This window comes from Trichoderma ghanense, assembly GCF_004382785.1.
Source record: "Trichoderma ghanense strain CCMA-1212 chromosome Unknown scaffold_8, whole genome shotgun sequence".
Lineage (NCBI taxonomy): Eukaryota > Fungi > Ascomycota > Sordariomycetes > Hypocreales > Hypocreaceae > Trichoderma > Trichoderma ghanense.
In genome coordinates, this window is record NW_027395671.1 from 268,383 (window position 1) to 289,109 (window position 20,727).

Genomic DNA, 20,727 nt, shown 5'->3' on the forward strand with positions numbered 1-20,727 from the left:
AAACGAAAACGAAAAATAACATAATGCTTTCCCAACTGATAAGAACGAGATGGAGACCAAAAGGAAGAGAAAGAAAAAAAAAAAGTCAAAATTCAAGATGAGATCAAACCAAACCAAACGCTTCCGTGACGCCGGCGAATGCAGAAGTGGTCTCTTCTTCTCCCTTCTCCAGTTTCGCTTAGTACCACCGCTTGCCTTACTCTGATACTTTGTGCCCAAAGAGGCGAATGCGGTAGAAACACGTGTGATTGGGAGCGCCGTAGTTGCTCACGGCCCGAACAATCACCTGGTCCGTCTCCGCGTTGAGGGCCATCAGCTCGTTGCTGAGACGGTGGACGTGGACGCCGTCGTGGAGTTCCGCGCCCTCGTAGGTGAACTGCGTGACCTTGACAAACTGCGGAGGCAGGTCTGCGGGCGTGTGGTTCCAGTCCGACTCGTCCTCGACCAAGTGAGCAGCGGCAAAGTCCAGCAGGCGCTCTCTCACAGCCTTGTCTTCAATCTTGATGTAGACCTCGATCTGGCGTGGTCGTGCCCCGGGATTTGTCGTGGCACCCGGCAGGATGTGCTCAATCACGATATGCTGGGGGATGATCGAGTGGGCCATGATCACGCTCAGCTTCGCGCCATGCGGGTTGCCGCGCTTGTTGACCTCGCGAGCGGCGCACCAGCAGTCGCCGTCGTCATGCCATGGGAGAAGCGCCTCGATGGGTGCGTACGGTTGAGCTCCCTTGAGGCCCTTGTCGTTGAGATGCTTGGCGTCGGGCTTGAACGTTGTCGAGGTTTGAGAGGGATCAATGATGGCGCCAGCGCCCACTCCAAAGTAGTTGAGTTGGTTCTTGAGCTCCGAATCCCAGTGCGCACGGATCCGGCCTTTGGCCATGGCCTCCAGGTTGAGATCGGCAATGGCCTTGCGCACCAGACTGTCAACTAGCTTGGTAACCTCCGTCCGTGTCATGCTCGAAGAGTCGTCCTGCTTGGCTAGATCGACCGAGTCGCGAATGAGCTGTTCTAGCCTGGGCTGCAGCTCACTGATTTCGGCCATCATCTCCGCTCGATGACTGGCAAACTCGTCCTTCAGGTACTGTAAGAAGTACTCCCGGGTCACGATTGTGCTGCCGCTGTTGTTGCTGCCCACATGCTTCTTGATGAGCTGATCCAGCCGCTTGTCGATGTCCTTGTCCGAGAGCGAGCCAGTAATTTTCATCTTGTCCAGTATGGGGCGGAGGGTTTGCTCAACCTTGCGCTGGTTGTCCGTTGCCCAAGCCTCCCACATGTGCGGCAGCTTCTTGGCCAGTCCATCGTTCGCCTCGTTGATCTTTGAAGCGATTTCTGGACGCCTCGCCAGCCACGCTGCGATGTCTTTCCACTGCTTCTCCGCCGATGGTTCGTAATGTCCGCCCCTGCTCTTGTTCAGCATGGGAAAGCTGCCATCTTTCTCGATCAATTCCCGGATCGCATGCCAGAATTCCTGCGTGATGACGGGTTTACCGTCCTTCAAGGTCATATGCACCATTTTGGGAACGATGGCGTTGAGCTTCTCAATCGATGACTCGTGGAGCTTCCCAGCACCCTTCATCAGGCGAAGATCCCGTAGGACTTGGTTGATCAGATCCTGGAAGTCGGCATACTGGTCGCCTCGCAGCTCGTCAAGTCCGGGGAAATCATCCCATGCGCTTCGTGAGGACCAGGGAACGGATGGAATGAAGCGCCCAATCTGAGAGGCGATGTCTCCAAAACCCGGGAAACTTGGCACGGGAACCGAAGGAACGGAAACTGAAGGCGCTTCTTCGAAGCTGGGCAGATTGGCGATGGCAATGCTGGATAAGACGACGGCTAGCAGAACGAAAGAAAAGCCGCTGATGGTGTAAACCAGAACCTCACCGACGCGCATCAACCGGTCTCGCAAGGGATCCGTGAACAGGCCGGAGAAGAGGTTGACGACACTTTCCATGGCGGCGCTAAAGAACCACGAAATAGCCCGCAGATAGGTGAGGGGATTGAACAGCTGTTGCCAGTTAATGGAGTCGTCGGTGAGTGCCGAGTCGAGCTCCGAATCCTCGTCAGAGTCCGGATCCGAGAATGTGGGAGAGCGGAGCTCTCCGTTTTGCCAGTCCCGTTGCTGAAGCTGCCGCCGAGAAGTGCAGGGACAGAGACGCGCGAGAACACGCCACCAGTTCTCTTGGCGTATCCCACGACCGGGACCTTCAGGCTCTCGAATGTCGTCTTGCAGGGCCTCATCCATCTCGCTGTGATCCGTTGGAAACAGAGGCGTCGGTCGAGTGACGGGTTTGCCTGATGGCCGCCAGGAGGAAGTAGCTGGAGCCGTATGGCCAATGGTGTCATCATTTCGAGGAAGTAGTGGTCGTTGGCCCGCAAGTCGCGACTGATCTGCTGAGCCCAGAGCGGTCGAAGATTTGGGGACACGCAGCCTTGCCGTGGACTGATTCTGGGGAGGAAGCCTACCGGTGCTGGCCCCTTGACTCAATTGCGTGTCAGAATCGGGCGGGCTGACAGGTGCAGCGCCCCTGCCCCCTAGGAGGCTCTTGAAGGCCCCCCAAGCTCTGGTCGGAGCTTCACTGAGTCGGCTCGGCGTACTCTGGTCATGTGGATGGTTCTCAGCCTCAGGCTGGCTCGGTAGAAAGGAAGAAGGCTGGCGGGATGGTTTCGTTGCTCTTGTCAAGGGAATTTGCTTGACGGCTGGCGGCGGCGTTGGTGATGACCTCAACGAGGCGTTACCATAGTAATCGCCCTCGGCATTGAAACTCCGCAAGTCAGAATCATCACTTTCACCGGGAGTGAGTTCTCCGTCCTCGTCCTCGGCATTCTCGTCATCCTCAGATTCCTCGAAAAACGAATGCTCAAAGGCCGCCCTCGCGGTGAATTGTGCAGCTGTGAGAATAGTCAGCATCACCTGAATTCACGAACATCGTACTGTATGTATGAAGCATTGCCGCACTACGCCTCCATTCCCGGATATACTTACCGCTTGATTGTCGAGTTGGCTCAGCGTCTGAGCCAGATTGCGAAGCGTCGTCGCTTAAGCTGGCTTCTCTCCCCTGCTCATACCTGTGAGTGATGGGAGGATTGGGCTGTTGTCCATAACGCCTCAGCTCTTCGGCCTCCTCGGCCTCTTGAATTTCTTGTCTGCGAAGGACGCCATCCATGGCCTCCTGGAGAGTGATTGGCCTGCCATCCACACTGGGGCGGCGGAGACTTGAAGGTTCCTCCGCAGCTCCATATGCATACTGCCGCCTTCCGCTGGGTGCACCTTTCAAGGGGGGAAGGTCGGGCTTTTTGAAATCCTGCACCTGCGTCCGAGTGATGGGCCGCCCAGCAGCGCCGCGCTCTCTTGACCGGAGCCTGCCTCCCCTTCCTCCCCCATTCATCATGGTGGAAAGGGTCAAGCAGTAGGAAGAAAAGGATGAGAAGTCGTAATCGTAGTTGAGGGCGGTTGGATGAGGGGCTGACGGAGAACGAAGAGGTGGAGAAGAAACGTTCGAGAATTTGGGATTCGTCAGGTATAGGAGGTTGAAGAGTCGAGGTGAGGGCGGGTATGTTCTGAAGTAGGAGCGCCCTTAGGACCAGAATCACAAAGAAATGGTGACCGTGATCTATAATTGTCCCCGGCTCAAACCCGAGGTTCTTTGGCTGCTGGATCCGCGGTTCTTTGTGTGCCAGCCAAGATGGATCCTTACTGGGCGAGCGTTGCAGTCAACAAAGAGCATCTTTGTTACGTTGGAATGAGACGCATGAGCCCAGAATCAGCGGTAAGGAGGCGTCGAGACGTCGCTTTCTGTTGTATCCGAGACGAGCAATCACCAGATTCAGAAGATTCGAGGAGTCAGGGATGAAAGAGGAAAACGTATGTTTCAGCCGTGCAACGATGGTGTTGTGGTTTTTTTTTTCTTGTTCCCTGGTTGGTGCCTTTGAGTTGCAGTTTGCGCGATGACAGCTTCACTGAGGCGCGAGTAGCGTGACGCGCCGAGGCTTAAGCGGCGCATTTTTTTGGGTGAAGAATCAGGCACGATTGAGCAGAGTCACGTGCGCGTCAGATGCGCGAGGTGAAGCAGGAGTACCAGGTACCTGCTGGCTTCGACACAGCTTCAACTGGAGTTGGAGCATGAGGCTTTCGTCTTCTTCATGGTGCGTAAATGGGTTCAGATATAGTTGATGCTGGAGCAAGGATAGAATCATCTCAGGCAAGTTTCAGATGCACCACCACGTTTTTCTGCGATTGTGTGCATGCTGCCTCTGTCAGAGCCTGGTCCATATGCGCACAGCCCTGCAAGGTTTGGCGATGATGAATCTCACTGGCACCACAAGTTGGCTGTGAGTAGTAGCGCAACTGAAAAACAAAGGATGTCAGAGCTGGAAACAGAGGAAAAGACATGTGCAGAATGGGCTGATGTCTTGATGCTGATACTAGTAGGTAGTAGTCAGTCATCTTGGTTATCTCGTCCACCAATGCTGCATACAATACCTACTGTGGATAAACATAGAACAGACAACCGGTCCGACCAATGCAAGGGCCAGCTAGAGGTTGATGATGATGAGCGCCTCATCTTAATCGCACACATCAGCCGTACTATGGAGTTCCCGAAAACGATCTGCAGCCAGCCGCCCACCGCCCTTTTTTCCACAATGCTGATCAGCGACGGATTGCCGGGATGAAGGTGGTCACAGAATGAACTTGAAACACTCACCCGAACGTTGTATAACAAGGAGCAGCTGATTGTCTATATGAAAGAAACGCGTCGTGCTCTTGGACCCAATCTGGCTGGTCATCAAGCACCACCCCGCCATGGCAATCTCCCGTGAACCCTGCTGGCCAACCACTGCATTCGACAACGAAGTCGTCCGCCAGCCAGCCAACGCCAGCATGTGGCACTTCTGGTCAATACGAATCCATGCGGATCCGTATTATTGGCAGCTCACCTTGTTATCCAATTCTGCAGCCATGCATGTTAGAATGGGACATGGCGCTTCAAAACACCTGCAGACTGTCTCTGCCTCTATCCCAGGCCCTGCCCCTCCCCCGGCTGCTGGCGTCATCGTCACCAGCATCTCCAGATGCATCCCGGCGTCTATCCGCGACACCGTCGCCTCTGCCTCGACCACTTTCATCTCCGTCTCCGGGACGTAGAGCAGCGGCCGGAGCGCACGATCGTCGCCGGTCCAACTCGTGCTACCGCCAGCGCCGGCCCTTTTCCAGCCATTGCCAGGGCGATCGCACCACCTCCGTATCCGCACCCCGAACCACCCAAACAGTATTATTATTCGACCTAGTCGCCCCAGCTTGGAGTAGCAATAAATTCCGCTCCCCCCTCTCGCATCCGCCTCGTGTTTCCCCCTCCAACCCAGCGATTCATCTGCATCCTCTGCAATCCAGACGACCCTCTACCACAATGCCTGTCGGAACTGTTCTCGTCACCGGGTACGGCCTCTCCATACTCTCCACTCTCCCTATGACCTGCTCTTCCCTTGGCTCTCCTTCGCTCAGCGCAGGCGGCATTCATGTGCGCATTGCCCCGCGCAGCCCTACGGCGCTTTCGCGGGGATGCGCCAGCTTGCGTATGGCCTGAGCGAGGAGGATCGCAGCTTGTTGTTTGTGCGCTTGACAGCTTTGAACGCCTCTGGACTAACAGTATTCTCTTCTGCTCCCCATCCGCAGTGGCACGGGCTACATCGGCTCCTTCACGACTCTGGCCCTGCTGGATGCCGGCTACGATGTCGTCATTGTCGACAGCCTCTACAACTCGTCCAAGGTCGCGATTGACCGCATCGAGCTGCTTTCCGGCCGCCGCCCCGACTTCTACCAGATCGACATCACCGACGAGAAGGCGCTCGACGAAGTCTTTGCCAAGCACCCTGCCATTGACAGCGTCATCCACTTTGCTGCGCTCAAGGCGAGTCCGCAAATGAGCCTTTCGAAGCTTGGGGAAAAGGTTGGACAAGAGATCCGAGACTAACGTCAGCCAACTTCTGTTCCAGGCCGTTGGAGAGTCGTCCATCATCCCTCTCGAGTACTACCGCGTCAACGTCGGCGGCAGCATTGCGCTCCTCCAGTCCATGACGCGCCACAATGTCACCAACATTGTCTTCTCCTCCTCCGCCACCGTCTACGGCGATGCCACTCGATTCCCCAACATGATTCCCATCCCCGAGCACTGCCCCATTGGCCCGACCAACACCTACGGCCGCACCAAGTCCATGATTGAGGACGTCATCACCGACCACGTCACTGCCCAGCGCAACAACCTGCAGAAGGAGGGCAAGCCTTTCGAGCAGTGGAACGGCGCTCTGCTGCGCTACTTCAACCCCTGCGGTGCGCACCCCAGCGGCATCATGGGCGAGGACCCCCAGGGCGTTCCTTTCAACCTGCTGCCCCTGCTGGGACAGGTTGCGACTGGCCAGCGCGAGAAGCTCTTGGTGTACGGCGACGGTATGTGGCGGATGCTCTTGTTCTCTTTGTCTTGACTGTATGCGCCACAGGTGCGGTGTTCCAGATCTAACCACTTTGCAGACTACCCCTCCCGCGACGGAACCGCCATCCGAGACTACATCCACGTCGTGGACCTCGCTCGAGGCCACCTGATGGCCCTCAACTACCTCCGCTCCAACCAGCCCGGCGTCAAGGCCTGGAACTTGGGATCGGGCCGAGGCAGCACAGTCTTTGAGATCATCAAGGCCTTCAGCGACGTTGTCGGCCGACCCCTCAAGTATGAGGTCGTCCCCCGGAGAGCGGGCGATGTCTTGGACCTGACTGCCAACCCTACGCTCGCCAACAAGGAGCTGAACTGGAAGACGGAATTCACCATGGAGCAGGCTTGCGCGGATCTCTGGCGGTGGGTCAAGAACAACCCCCAGGGATACCGACAGGAGCCGCCAGCGGAGCTGTTGGACGCTATCAAGAAGGCGTAAAATGGGTTCTGGTTTAAAAAAAAAAAAAAAAAAAAGCTTTTGGCAGAGCGAAGGAAGAAAGAAAACGAAACAAAGCAAAGACTTGGATGTGATGCTTGGAATAGAAAGAATACCCAGTTTAGGTATATCTCGCCATGAGGCGTCATCTCACCAATTGGATACTATTCTATGAGACAATAGATCCTTTTATGATACCTACCCAAGTACGACACGCAAGAGAAGCATCAAAGACAACAAGTCTGATTCATAGAAATACATGAGCTATAGTATACATGTCTTTCGCTGATTGTATATATGTGTATCTCTTCATCTCTACATCAATCCATCGCTCAAACGCCTAGTCAATCTTGAGCAAAAGCTTGCCCGTCGTCTTCCTGCTCTCCAGATCAATGTGCGCCTGCGCGGCGTCCTTGAGAGGGTAAATCTTGTGGATCTTGACCTCAACCTTCTTGGAGAGAACAAGGTCGAAAAGCTCGGACGTGTACCTTTCAAGGTCTGCCCTTTCAGCAACGTAGCCATTGACGACGGGCCTCATGAGGCGGCCGTTTTTGGGGCCCAGCTGCAAGATGTTGAAAGGGGGCACGGCTCCCGACTGATGAAAGACTCATTGGGTCAGCTCAAGAAAACATTTCTTTCATTACTTTCGTCCTTCCATTCCCCTTCCCCTTCCTCTTTCTTCTTCTTCTTTTCCTTTCACCTGTTTCAGAAATGAATGCGTGGGAACTCACCGCGTTACCAAAGGAAATGAGATGGCCCTTGAGCGCAAGCATCTGCAGATCCGCATCAAACGTCGCCTTGCCAACGCCATCGAAAATGACATCAATCCCATGCCCCCCCGTAATCTCCTTGACCCTCGCCACAATGTCGTCGTTTGAATTCACAACGTAATCCGCGCCGTACTTCTTCGCCAGCGCAAGCTTCTCGTCCGTGCTCGCCGTGGCAACAATCTTGGCCCCGACGCTCCGCAGCATCTGCACCAGCAGCGTGCCCACGCCTCCCGCGGCCGCATGCACCAGCGTCCACTGGCCGGGCTTGACCTCGCCCGCCTCGCGGATGAAGGTCCACGCCGTGAGGCCCTGGAGGTAGATTGCCGCGGCCTCTTCGCTGGACAGGCCCTCGGGGACGAGGACCACCTTGTCGGCTTCCACGGCGGTGTACTCGGCGTACGTCGCGGAGGCTCCGCCGGCCATGTATGCCACGCGGGCTCCCGGGGCGAACTTGTCGGCCACGGAGTCGTGCGCCGCGACGATTTCGCCCGAGGCCTCGCGGCCCATGGTCAGGGGGAAGAAGGGCGCTGGGTAGAGGCCGGTGCGGAAGTAGGTGTCGATGTAGTTGACGCCTGCGAAGTGGTTCTTGACGAGGACCTGGCCGGCGGAGGGAGTGGGCACGGGAACCTCGTTGAGCGAGAGGACTTCGGGGCCGCCGTTTTTGGCGATTTGGATGGCTTTCATTGTTGCTGGGATGGAGGCCATTTTCTTTTTCTTTTTGTTTTGGGCTGGATACGAGTATTGCTCAACGGATGGGGAGGTAGGATGGGGTTTGTTGGTGGTGGTGATGATGCTTTGTTGTTTTGAGGTGAGGGTTGACAATGGTGTAAGTGCGGGTTGAGTTTGTAAGCTGGGAGACGAGGAGGGGCGGAGGGGCAGACTGAGGAGGGGCAGCACCGAGGTTATCGCGTCTAAGGTAGAAACGCTTCGAAATCGGGGATTTTGTGCGCAAGAGACTGGATGTGATTGCAGTTTGGCAGTGTGCTTGCTCAGAGCTTGAGGCAATACCACGCAGAAAGTCAACATTAGTAATTCATCGCCCATCTTTTCCCAATCCACATACACAAGGCTTGAAGTGGACGACTCGTCTCCATTCACTTTAGGAAAAGAAGAATTCAGGATTGCGCTATTGAGTATAGATTTACTGTCATCTTGGATCAAGTGACTTGAGGTATGGACGTGTATGCTATAGGTCCATATAGAAGAACAGAAGCAGGAGCATAGAGTAGGCGCATATCCAGTCGTCTCTTTATCTAGACGATCTAGCTACGGTACGTCTGCCACTAGAAAAAACCAACATCTACACAGATAGCAGATCCAAAGAAATGAGAATCTATCTACTAGATGCTATTGAATTCATCCTACTATAGTGATAGAGCAACAGTAGGAAAGTAGTTAACGTCATGCGTCGCTAAGACTGCTTGGTAGCGCAATCTACGTCTCCGGCCGCGACCTTACGTTTCTACCAATGTCAAACGTAACCGTAGAGCAGTAACCTGCGTCCACCGACAGCAACCTTGCAGCTTTCCTCAGGGTTTCCAGAACCATTCACTCGAATGCACTCTTGGTTCACTGGCTGCCTTGGGAACTCAGATTGCGATGACAGATGTCCTACAAATACCAGTCGGAGCCAAAGCCCCTTGCTCTCGCTTCCTCCCTCTTCCCCTGACGGAAAACCTAGGGTTGTGACTCTGACCTGTCGCTCATGTGGCCATTAATTCCGAATCAGGGCTTGGAGACATGCTGCCGCCGCCGTCCGGAGTCTGGCCCCTTCAGAGAACATCACTCTGGTCGAACCAACCTACAATCGAGAGCAGTCGAAAGAGCTATGAATCACAGGCCGCGGACGATGATACTGACGGCAGCGCCCCTGGTTTTGAAAGCTTAAGCTGTTCGAAGAGCCGAACCCGTATGGAAGGGGCTTGTAAATCATCCAATACCCCCGCCTCTAAAGGCCGGCTGTTTTGAGTTACTCAAACAAGTCGTTCCTTTCCTTATAGAGAGCTTCTTAACCCCTCTGAATACTTTGACGAGCTGGCGATATGTGTAGCCAAGTATGGCGTATCGAGTGTTTTGACTATGGGCCTTTGGCAACACTCTCAAAATCGATTAATCATTCGCACCACGGGAACCCCAGACGGGGAAAAGAAAGATTGTAAGTGAAGAATGGGCAATCGTTTCGGTCCTCAGGTCGAGAGATGATGTCCTCCCATCTTTCTCTCAACCTGGGTGATTCTGGTTCCTGCATCTGGGATATGAAAGGACGCCCTGCTGGAATCCTAATGGCAGGCAATGGCAGTGGTTTGGACGACATGCACGACGTCACGTATGCAACGCCGTTTGGGCTCCTACTCGCGGATATCAAAGCCCATGGCTTTGACGTTTCTCTTGTCCAAGGAGCGTTCAAGCACACGTTGGTCCACCAACGTTGCCGCCACTGCTTGCATCCGAACAGGGTTTTATACAAATGAGCTCTCCGTCCTTCTACCTTGTAATTCAAGTTTCTTCCATCATGTACCCCTCATGTCGCCTCTCCTCCCTTGTCTGGTATCTTGTCCTGAATACGGGCAATTGAATGGTAGATGCATGGGTTAGTTGGGTTGAATGACGTCGTGAGGGGCAGATGTTCCATGCTTCCCCACGATATGGAAAATGGAGAGTTGATACTATCGCGATAAGAGTCGTGAGCCCCGCCAAGGTCAGCCTTACAATTGCAGACTTCAGCTTACCTATGCCTTGAAGAAGCAACCACATCAATCACTCCAGCATCAACAAGATTTACAGGCACAAGATGCCGCCTAGACTGCCGCTCAAGGGCTTTCTAGCCGCTGCTCGGTCTGCGCTGACTGCTCCTCCAGCCCAACGATCCAGTCCTCTCACGCTGGTCGTTGGCAATGAGTCTGCAGGTAAAAATCTCACATGAAACACCACCCTTCAATGCCGCTACAGCACCAGCCTAACGTCATATCAAGACCTCGATTCTCTCTGCTCAGCCGTAGTGCTGGCATACATCCGCACCAACTCGCCTCCTCACACTCTACACATTCCCCTCTCCAACATTCCCCGGTCAGAGCTCGTTCTACGCACCGAAATGACGGCGGTCCTGCAACGAGCTGGACTCTCTCCCTCAGACATCCTCACGCTTTCAGAACTTCCTGATCTGAAACCCGAAGAGACGCAGTGGTTCTTGGTGGACCATAACGCCTTGACGGGCCAGCTGCAGAAATTCCAGTCTAGAGTTATAGGATGCATCGACCACCACGTTGATGAAAATGTCATCAGCCATGACGTGAAGCCGCGCATCATCGAGCCCTGCGGGAGCTGCATGAGTCTCATCATTGACGAGTCCCGCGCCGCGTGGGACTCTTTCCCTCCAATGGAGACAGAAGAAGGAGTAGATCCAAAAGAGGCCGCCGCCGAGGAAGACGTCAAACTAGCGACACTCGCCTTTGCGCCCATTCTCATCGACACGCTGGACCTGAAAGAGGAGCACAAGGTCAAGGAAAAGGATATCCGTGCTGCGAAATACCTGCACACAAAGATTCGTCAGCAGCAGTTCCAGCAGACTCAGTTCTTCGAGGAAATTACTGCCGTGAAGGAGGACATTTCCAAGCTCAGCTTCTACGATATTTTCCGCAAGGATTACAAAGAATGGGAGGAAGCAGGGCTGAAGCTAGGCATAAGCTGCGTCGTGCAAGACTTTGACTTCCTCCTCGAGAAAGCAAAACAACCCGACGTATTCATCGACGAATTGGCCCGGTGGGCAAAGGAAAGAAAGCTTGATGTCGCGAGCATCATGACGACGTCGAATCCAGGCGGAGAGTTCCAGCGTCATCTCCTCGTGTGGGGGATCACGGAGAAGGGGATTGAGGCGGCGAAGAGGTTTCCTGGCATTGCGGAGGGGTTGAAGCTTGAGCAGTGGAGGGATGGGTTGTTGGATGGGGATGATGGGAGGAGGAGGGCGTGGAGGCAGAGGGATTTGGCGTCGAGTAGGAAGCAGGTTGCGCCGTTGTTGAGGGAGGCTTTGAAGGGGGTTGAGGGGGCTTCGCAGTCACAGCTTTAGAATAAGCGTTTATTTGGTGGATAAGAATTAGAAGAGATTGTTTCTTGCCATATAGATAGCTTGTCTAGAGATGCAGACGAATTCTATGATACATGAAACATGAGTGAGAGTTTCAACGGAGCGTACGAAATAACAACTGATCCTCTATGCTTTTGGCAACCTTCTATCTATCGTGTCACAACTCCGAATTCTATAAATGTCCTTTCGAAATAGACAAACACCGTCTCATGACTTCCGCGTACCCTATTTGTCACTGGACGGCATCTGTCCTGACAAGTCGCGAAGCGTCTGCGCCCTGTGCTCCCTCGCCTGCTCCCCCATATAATAATGCCGCATGTTCTCAACCTCCTTCAACACGCGCACAAACTCCCTGTGCGCCAACTGCCGCTGGCCAAACAGATCCAGCCCGTCCTGGGGAGGAGGGTGATGCAGCAGGTTCTCGGCAGAAGGATCGGCAGCCAGGATACACGCCTTTAATGACGCGTACAGTGTTCCGACTGGCCATATCTTGGGCTCTTCCTTGAGCATCTCGGGATACACCCAGCGCATAGCATCGGTGCACAGCTTTCGATCGCCAGTGGCTGCCATGACGCGGTATGCGTACTCGTACAGCTCCGGCGATCGAGGCAGCAGGAAGCGGGCTGGCGAGCGGAAAGCGTCCCAGAACTTGTCCCAGTCTGATTGGTGCGCGTATGCTGCCATGAGCCGCATAATCTCGCTCGTCTTCAACGCAGATGACTGTTTGGTGGATAAAAGATATTCCACGTTCTTCTGTGCCCGCTGCAGCTCGGGACCATATGCCGGAGACTTGACCATAGACTCGATGAGGGTGATGAGCCAATCCTTGGACATGACGGAGACGCCGCGCTCCTCGGCCATGAGACTGAGTTGATCTGCCAGAGCGAGCCGTTCCGAAGCAGTATCTTCCGCAGTCACCTCGGCTTGAAAGATGGCTGAAACGAGGCTCTGAAAAGTCTCGCGGCTCACTGGAGTCCCGGCCACTTGAACGTCGTGGATATGCCGCCGCAGCGTACTCAGATCCAACTTTGGACTATCCGGCTGATCTTCTGTTACTAGAGCTCCGGAATCAATTGAAGTCACTCTAGACTCACTGCTCTGAGTAGGGGCTTGGAGGCGTCGCGCCATGGTTGAAAACTGCCGCTGCTGCTGAGAGGCCAGTTTAAGGGCTTGCCACTGCTGGGCAGAAGGGCTGTCGGGCATCTGGATCTTTGCCGAGACCATGGATTCCAGCTCTGATGGATCCACCACCTTCTTTCCCTTCACCTTTTGCATCTCTTCCATGTTTCGCTTCAGGATGCCTCGCCAGAGGGTTTCCAGATCAAGCTCGTTTCGCCTTGACTCCGTCATGCATTGCACAACCACCGTCGTTCCCGTCAGCGGCGTGCCGAACCCAGAAAACCGCCCACTCTCGTCGTAACTGTGAGATTCTTGCGCTCCGTGGTCATGTGCGCTGAAGTTGACGCAGACCCAGCCCGTCGAAATGCCATTATCCGAGCCGGGCATGATCATCGTGTTGGTGCCCAGCATCTTGGCCTTCTTCCTCAGCCTGCGCAGCTTCGTCTTGAGCTCTCCGGGGCCGATTAACCCGTCCGCCCGAGCGCCAACTTGGTGGTTTTTGCGCAGCCATCGGACGAAGCGCCCTGCAGAAATGTGCAAGTGCCTCTCGCTTCGTGCCGTTCCGAAGATCATGATGAGGTTGGGACCAAGCGCTGCCGGCGGATCGAGCTCGCGGAGGTCCAGCATGCACAGCTCGTCTAGACCCATGTCTTCGTATATGTACTTCATCATCGGCTCGAGGAGAGGGGGCGCATCTTCGGGCACTTTCGGCAGCGATGCAATGTGCTGCAGCGGCGCACGTCGGGGCGGTTCAACATCCAGGAACCACGGCGTATCTGCGGGCTCCTCGCTCTCGGAAATCTCCTCCTCGTCTCTGATCTCTTCAATCTCTGCCTTTGCCTCTGCGTTCCTTTGCGCAGCCGTCCCGAACTGCTGGCTTGTCGCAACACCTCGAAATCCAGAGCTTGCCACCGGCCTGATGCCTCGCGAGGCCGATTGTCCAATGCCAGCCAGTGGCCTGGACGCAACCGCCCGCAGGATCGCCTGCCGGCATCCACAGCAGCCCAGAGTCGCAGCCACCGGGCGGGAAATCATCTCTGCGGCCTTTCGTGAGCGCTTTGGCGGAAAGATGAAGCTATTTCGAAATCGCCAGTTATGGCACAGGCACAACTTTTGCGCTGCAGAAAAGCTGCGGGTGGCGTTGGTGGGGCTGGCGCCATCATTTTGGTGGTCACACGTGACAGTTTGCCTGAATCAACCAATCATGAGGTGTCTGCATGCTAAAGAGAAAAAAAGATGGAAAAAAAGATGGAAAAAAAGATTGGAAAAAAAAATCCAGCAGTCCCGCATCTGGCGAAAGTTGCTTCTCGCACCACCAGTAACTCGATACTGGCGGAACTTTTTGTTCCTCACCAGCGCCACTCTTCTCTCTGTATTTCTTTTTCTTTCCCATACACTCTTGCATTTCTGTTTCTTTGAGACTCCTCAACAATCCTGCATTTGTGTATCTCGACCGTCTTCATTGGCGGTGCGATTGATATCTGCACGTCAAGATGCTGCCGAGGCACGCGGGCCGCAGCGCCTCTCTTCGCCATGCAGCTGCCTTCAAGGCCATTCGAACCTCTCCCAGACTCTCCTCTCTCCAGTCCTGCATCTCTACCCTAAGTTCACGCGGAGATGTGGCCAACCATCTGCGGCCATGGCGCCGGGGACTCGATCTTGGCTTCGGCTCACACGAGCGAACGCTTGCCACGGCCGTGGACGACTTCAAAGTGGAGGGAATGCCATATAATAACCTGTCAAGCTCATCAATACCGCCATTCGAGATTCACGCATTCAATCCAGCGTCACCGTTGACCATTCCTGAGCCGGGAGCCCCAAAGGCCCAGACGAAGACCAACACCTACGGCATCCCTGGCGAACCAGAAGATATGCTCATGGTGTTCGACGCCTGCATCAGAGTAGGAAAACTTGAAAGAGCAGCGCTGGTGCTGAAGCGTCTCAGCGCCGTGGGAACCACAACGGACGAAGAGCGAATCGTTCTCAACAACAAGTATTTGCGAGCATCTCTCAACCAAATGCGCACCTCGCCCGATCGAAAGCAAGCCGAGCAGCTTCACAAATGGTACGAGCTGCAGATTAGAAGCAAGAATTTGCCACACACGGCCGAAACAATTGCCTGTATGCTCAAGGCATCTCTGCTGTCCGAGAGGGGCGCCCGATTGGAACGTCTGGTCAAGCGATATATGGGCATGGCCCCGGACGAAGCTGGACTGCGAGTCCTTAGCATGGACGAAATCCTCAGCGACCAGGACCTCGCCGTCATCACCCGAATCTGCCCGACGTACAACTTTGCCCCCGACGAAGGAGACCTAGAGGACTTGGCTCTTGCAGCGGAGAACTCTCAAGAGGCGGAAGCGTCGTCTGCCCTTGACACCGAGGCTGGCCAAACCTCAGCTTCTGGGAGTGTTCCGGAGCTCATCCCAACCCCGCAACGCGGCGAGGGTCTCAGGACCCTGAAGAAGGGCCTGGGTCTCTTGCTGGGGCTGCAGGATGTCGACATCTCCAAGCTTCCTTATTCAGATCGCGTGGATATTCAGCTGCAGCTGGAGCGGGATAGTATTAGTTCGGCAATCGAGAAATGGCGACTGGACAACAAAACATTGCAGAAGCGGGGTGTCACAACAGCTCTGGCACCATCCACCAAGGAAGGGTCCATGTCACAGAACTTGGCATCATGGATGAGTGCCATGGAGGCCCGGATCTACCAAGAGCTGAGGCTGATTGAACAGTCAGAAGCAAAGAAGTCGAAATCGGACAAGGACCTGACAAGGTGTATCTACGGTCCATTCATTCAGCAGGGCGACCCGGCACGCCTGGCGGCTGTTACGATTTTATCAGTCATCAACCTCGGAACTGTTCTAGGCGTTGAAAAGGGCCTTCCTATCAGCAGGCTGATCACGCATATCGCAAAGGCTGTCCAGGAGGATATTGAGATGTACCAGAAGGAATTGGCCGAGAGAAAAGCCCGACGGGAGCGCAAACTGCGCTTCGTGGGTAACAAGGACAAATCAAGCAAAAAGGCCAGCAGCAAAGATGCTGGCAAAGAGGAACAGCCACCTGTTCTGGTCGATACCACGGAACAACAATCGGCCCTGGAGGAAAACAGCCGGAGCCCCTGGTCTCTCCAGATCAAGGCCCAAGTTGGCTCAATTCTGCTGCAGATGCTCATGGAGTCGGCCAAGATCAATGTTGTGGTGGAGGGCTCAACATCGAAAGAACTGATCAGCCAGTACCAGCCCGCCTTCAACCACCAGTCGATCCTCCGAAAGGGCAAAAAAGTCGGTGCCCTTTTTTTCAACACTCGCTTGGTCGAGCAGCTCAAGCGAGAGCCAGTGGGCGACTTCATCGCCAAACATATACCAATGGTTGTTGAGCCCAAGCCTTGGAAGTCTTTCACTGAAGGTGGCTTTTTGGACAGCACGACCAGCTTTGTCCGGGTGAAGCCAGGAGATGTCGAGCAGAAGTTGTACAGCAACGCGGCAATCAAACGAGGCGACATGACGCAGGTGTTCAAAGGGCTGGATGTCCTCGGCAAAACACCATGGATCATCAACAAGGACACCCTGAATGTTATGATGGAGGCATGGAACACTGGCGAAGAAATCGCCAACATTCCACCACTCCACCCGAACCTCACAATCCCCCCCGAGCCAGATTCTTCAGCAGATCCTCTTGCACGCGGAAACTGGATTCGAGCAGTCAAGGCGATTGAGAACGAGCGCTCCGGTCTGCATTCGCAACGCTGTTTCATGAACCTGCAGCTAGAGATTGCACGAGCCTTCCGCAATCAGACCATCTATTTCCCGCACAATGTCGACTACCGAGGCAGAGCATATCCCATGCCGACATACCTCAACCATATGGGTGCCGATCACGCGCGAGCCATCTTGAAATTCGCCAGAGGCAAAGAGCTGGGGGCGAGAGGCCTGCGGTGGCTGAAGATTCACCTTGCCAACGTGTACGGCCTAGACAAGGCCAGCTTTGACGAACGCGAGGCTTTTGCGGACGAGAATGTGGCCAACATTATCGACTCGGCCACCAACCCTTTGAACGGCAGCAGGTGGTGGCTCAAGGGTGAAGACCCCTGGCAGTGTCTCTCTGCTTGCTTTGAGCTCAAGGCCGCCCTTGAGCTTCCCGATCCCACAAAGTTTGTGTCGCATCTGCCAGTTCACCAGGACGGTACCTGCAACGGACTTCAGCATTATGCAGCTCTCGGCGGTGACACGTGGGGAGCGAAGCAAGTGAACTTGGAGCCCGGCGACAGGCCTGCCGATGTATACTCTGCGGTTGCCGACCTCGTCAAACAGGCTATTGCCAAGGACATGGAGAACGGTAATACCTTTGCAAAAGCGTTGCACGGGAAGATTACCCGCAAGGTTGTGAAGCAGACGGTGATGACGAACGTGTACGGTGTTACATTTTCAGGAGCAAAGAAGCAAATCTGCAAACAGATCGACGCTTTGTATCCCACCTTGGGCGACGATGTTGGCATCTCCAACATGCTGCTGTCGACGTACATTGCAAAACAAGTCTTCCAAGCGCTTGCCACCATGTTCAAGGGTGCCCACGACATCCAGTACTGGCTTGGCGAGATTGGTGGACGCGTGTGCCGAGCACTGACTCCGGCCCAGCTACAGCAGATCGTGGATCAATATGGCGAAGGCGATGATGGTGCTTCTCGCACTGGCAAGGCCAAAAAGGCGACATCAAGCAGAAAGAAGGTCGAGTTCGACGACCTCATCCAGCAGTTCCGATCGTCTGTCGTTTGGACAACGCCCCTTCGCATGCCCGTCGTCCAGCCTTATCGCAAGACTACTGCTCGAGAAATCAAGACGTGCCTTCAAGCCGTCATCTACCCTATGAGCGACCAGACGGATCCCGTCAACAGGAGGAAGCAGCTCCAGGGGTTCCCTCCCAACTTCATCCACTCCCTGGACGCTAGTCACATGTTGCTGTCAGCGCTGGAGTGCCACGCTCGGGGGCTCGACTTTGCTGCTGTCCACGATTCGTTCTGGACACATGCGGGCGACCTCGACGTCATGAATGAGGTCTTGCGTGAGGCCTTTATCCGAATTCACGAAGAGGACGTTGTTGGCCGCCTGGGCGCCGAGTTTGCGGCGCGTCACCAAGGATCCATTTACCTTGCCAAGATTGACCCCGACACGCCGGTCGCCAAGAAGATCAAGGAGCTGCGCAAGGCAAGCAAGCTCTCCCCCAAGGAGGAGCTTCTCCTCGAGCACAAGCGCAACCAGCTGAAGCTGTCCGGAAACCCCTGGGACCTCGAGGCCGCCAAGAAGATTGTCACCCCCGCCTCCGTGTACGAGGAGATGATGGCTGCCGAAGTCGACATGGATATCCAAGAGGATGCTAAGGATATTGGCTTGGGTGCCATGCCGGAAGAGGCCGACCTGGTCGATGCGGAGGACCTCGAGGCCCAGACGGACAACTCGGCCGTGTCCGCAGAGTTCACCCAGCGGCTCATGAAGGACATGCACTCGTCCTTTTTCGAGACCCAGGTTGCGGGCGAGAAGGCGCCTGCGCCGCAGAAGAAGAAGACGCCGCTGCCTGTTTGGCTGCCGCTGACTATTCCGGAGGTTCCCAAGAAGGGCGATTTTGATGTGAAGCGCTTGAGGGAGAGCAAGTATTTCTTCTCTTAGACATGTACAAATGGTGGTGTATATCTCGACTATATTCTTACTACTACTACGGCCGTTATCATGGAGGTATATTTGGAGAGGATCATGGGGGGGTGGATTGGCGTTGAAAATGGTGCATTTATATGGCGTTTTCGTGGTTAGCAAGATCTCGGGGCATTTCAGCGGTTTTTGATACATTTTGTATATTAGGCTTTCATATGACCATACTGGAAGAGTGGTTGGTCAGTTGCGCATCATCATGGCCATGCTATGATACATAGTCGAAAATAGTAAAAAGAAGAAAGTAAAAGAGAGAAGATCATGACAGTTCCAATGGCTTTGTGATGACATAAATCGTCTTATTCTGTCTATGTACAAACTGTATTTACCGAACCGTTGCGTTCTTCAGAGACTTGACTGTGCAAACACCACCGCTCTCAGTCACCAGCCTGCCCACACCCGTCTTGCCCAGCTGCTCAACAACGCTCGCATCAAACGCAGCCTCGAGGTTATCCGTCGTCGTGAAGCCCGGCTGGAACGTCTCCCAAATCTTCTTCTTGGGGTTCAACACGCCCTCGGGCTCGCCCTTCCAGCCCTCGAAGAAGACGCGCTCGCCGGCCTTGGCGCCCTCGGGGGGAGTCACCAGCTCGACGGGGCCCTTGTGGTCGTCGACCTCGCCCTCCTTGACCTTGGGGGACGCGGCGAGGACCATGGCGCAGGACTTGATGCCGCGCATCTTGACGGGCTTGAGGTTGCACACGACAACGACCTTGCGGCCCTGCATCTCCTTGAGGGGAACGAGGCCGTTGAGGCCGGAGCACACGGTGCGGCAGATCTGACCCTCGTACTCGGTGGTGTCCTCGCTTCCGGGGGCGTCGCCCACGGCAATGGTCGAGACGTAGAGCGAGTCGGCGTCGGGGTGGTTGACGGCCTTGAGGATGTGGCCGACGCGCAGGTCGATCAGGCAAGGGGACAGGGGAGCGGCGGCAGCGGGGGCCTTTTGCGGCTTGGGCGCCTTCTCCTTCTTCTCCTTCTTGGGCTTGTCGCCTCCGGCGGCGGCAGCAGCAGTGCCCTTGGCTTCGGCGACGACCTCCTTGGCCTTGTCCTTGACCTCCTTGGCCTTTTCCTTGGTGCGGTCGGCGAGGGTGGCATTGTTGTTATTGTTGCCTCCGGCGGCGGCAGCAGCAGCAGCAGCCTTCTCCTTCTTGAGGCGCTCCTTTTCGGCCTTTGCGTCGACGGGGGGCTTGACGTACAGGACCTCCTCCTGGTCGACCTTGACCTTTTGCTCATCCTTCAGATCCAGCCCAAAGACGGGCGCGTTCTGGACAAAGTCGACGTGGCGGACGATGTGCGGCAAGCCCTTCTCGCCGGTGCGCTCCTCAGGCGTCCATTTGGCGACGATGGGTGCGAGGGCCTCGTAGATGGCGACGTCGGCCTTGCTGGGCTTGCTGCCGAGCAGCGTTGTCCGGCTGGAGAGGTGGCCGTTGAGCGTCTCGAGGATCTCGGACTTGTTGTCGGCGGACTTGAGGCGCTCCGAGGTGGTGAGCCACTGCTGGATCTCGGCCTCCTCGGTGGGCGTGTACTTTTGGGAGCTGAGGGCTGCCATTTTGACGGTGAGGAAGGTTACGGGGCGGAAGCGGTATGGAGAAGAGATGCTCGGGAGGGAGCGGGGGAGGCGACGCAGAAACAGCTTTGCTGGTTTGGGGGGGATAAGAAGCCGAGATGGTGGCTTCTTGTCTGGCTTTTATGTGGTTGTTTTTTTTTTGGTGGTTTTGGGGGTGAGTCTCGAGATGGACAATTTTTGATAGCGGGGTTGGTCGATCGTGGTGGGATGGAGGGGCAAGTCGAGGCTGGCTGTGGCGCTCACTAGCCACGTCCGAATCTGGAGATGAAGAGATCCGTGGCTTGACGCGATGGAAGGAGAGAATACGCCACTTTACGCGCAACACCAGATTTGACAGCAAAGAGACACGTGATCGCGTTGCCATTTCGCGTTTCGCTACGTCACGCCGCATCTCAGCTCTCTTCACAACTCCCTTCCCTCGAACCTGCGACTCTGGTGAATCGTTGCTTGGATTGCGCTGCAATTGGCAGTTTTGACTGCTGGCACGCTTCACTTTTGGGTGACCTTTCTCTTGGTTCCTGCATTAGCGCACGGTCTTCTCTTTTCCCGTCTTTTTCTCACGCGCCGGATTCTTGT

At 55.2% G+C, this 20,727-nt stretch overlaps 8 protein-coding genes across 8 annotated transcripts; 4 read left to right on the plus strand and 4 right to left on the minus strand.

The window, feature by feature from the left end:
- Positions 1 to 196: 196 nt before the first annotated feature.
- On the minus strand, positions 197 to 3,389 carry CCMA1212_006708 (uncharacterized protein; the record flags this gene model as incomplete). The annotated part of the gene is made up of 2 exons (XM_073703911.1): positions 197 to 2,889; positions 2,984 to 3,389. 2 exons carry the CDS (start codon positions 3,387 to 3,389, stop codon positions 197 to 199), a joined length of 3,099 nt encoding a protein of 1,032 aa, XP_073557332.1.
- A 1,412-nt stretch (positions 3,390 to 4,801) lies between these two features.
- Positions 4,802 to 5,143, plus strand: CCMA1212_006709 (uncharacterized protein; the record flags this gene model as incomplete). Its single annotated transcript, XM_073703912.1, has 1 exon — positions 4,802 to 5,143. One exon carries the CDS (start codon positions 4,802 to 4,804, stop codon positions 5,141 to 5,143), a length of 342 nt encoding a protein of 113 aa, XP_073557331.1.
- Positions 5,144 to 5,405: 262 nt separating this feature from the next.
- On the plus strand, positions 5,406 to 6,921 carry CCMA1212_006710 (Bifunctional protein GAL10; the record flags this gene model as incomplete). Its single annotated transcript, XM_073703913.1, has 4 exons — positions 5,406 to 5,434; positions 5,672 to 5,945; positions 5,992 to 6,442; positions 6,524 to 6,921. 4 exons carry the CDS (start codon positions 5,406 to 5,408, stop codon positions 6,919 to 6,921), a joined length of 1,152 nt encoding a protein of 383 aa, XP_073557568.1.
- A 337-nt stretch (positions 6,922 to 7,258) lies between these two features.
- Positions 7,259 to 8,393, minus strand: CCMA1212_006711 (putative quinone oxidoreductase; the record flags this gene model as incomplete). The annotated part of the gene is made up of 2 exons (XM_073703914.1): positions 7,259 to 7,513; positions 7,650 to 8,393. The coding sequence occupies 2 exons, from the start codon at positions 8,391 to 8,393 to the stop codon at positions 7,259 to 7,261; spliced, it is 999 nt and encodes a 332-aa protein (XP_073557569.1).
- Positions 8,394 to 10,479: 2,086 nt separating this feature from the next.
- CCMA1212_006712 (uncharacterized protein) lies at positions 10,480 to 11,751 on the plus strand (the record flags this gene model as incomplete). The annotated part of the gene is made up of 2 exons (XM_073703915.1): positions 10,480 to 10,594; positions 10,661 to 11,751. 2 exons carry the CDS (start codon positions 10,480 to 10,482, stop codon positions 11,749 to 11,751), a joined length of 1,206 nt encoding a protein of 401 aa, XP_073557566.1.
- Positions 11,752 to 11,994: 243 nt separating this feature from the next.
- CCMA1212_006713 (ATPase synthesis protein 25) lies at positions 11,995 to 13,923 on the minus strand (the record flags this gene model as incomplete). The annotated part of the gene is made up of 1 exon (XM_073703916.1): positions 11,995 to 13,923. The coding sequence occupies one exon, from the start codon at positions 13,921 to 13,923 to the stop codon at positions 11,995 to 11,997; it is 1,929 nt and encodes a 642-aa protein (XP_073557567.1).
- CCMA1212_006714 (uncharacterized protein) lies at positions 13,396 to 18,548 on the plus strand (the record flags this gene model as incomplete). Its single annotated transcript, XM_073703917.1, has 2 exons — positions 13,396 to 13,937; positions 14,602 to 18,548. The coding sequence occupies exons 1-2, from the start codon at positions 13,421 to 13,423 to the stop codon at positions 18,546 to 18,548; spliced, it is 4,464 nt and encodes a 1,487-aa protein (XP_073557572.1). The 5' UTR covers positions 13,396 to 13,420.
- A 364-nt stretch (positions 18,549 to 18,912) lies between these two features.
- Positions 18,913 to 20,133, minus strand: CCMA1212_006715 (tRNA-aminoacylation cofactor ARC1; the record flags this gene model as incomplete). The annotated part of the gene is made up of 1 exon (XM_073703918.1): positions 18,913 to 20,133. The coding sequence occupies one exon, from the start codon at positions 20,131 to 20,133 to the stop codon at positions 18,913 to 18,915; it is 1,221 nt and encodes a 406-aa protein (XP_073557573.1).
- Between the last annotated feature and the right edge of the window lie 594 nt (positions 20,134 to 20,727).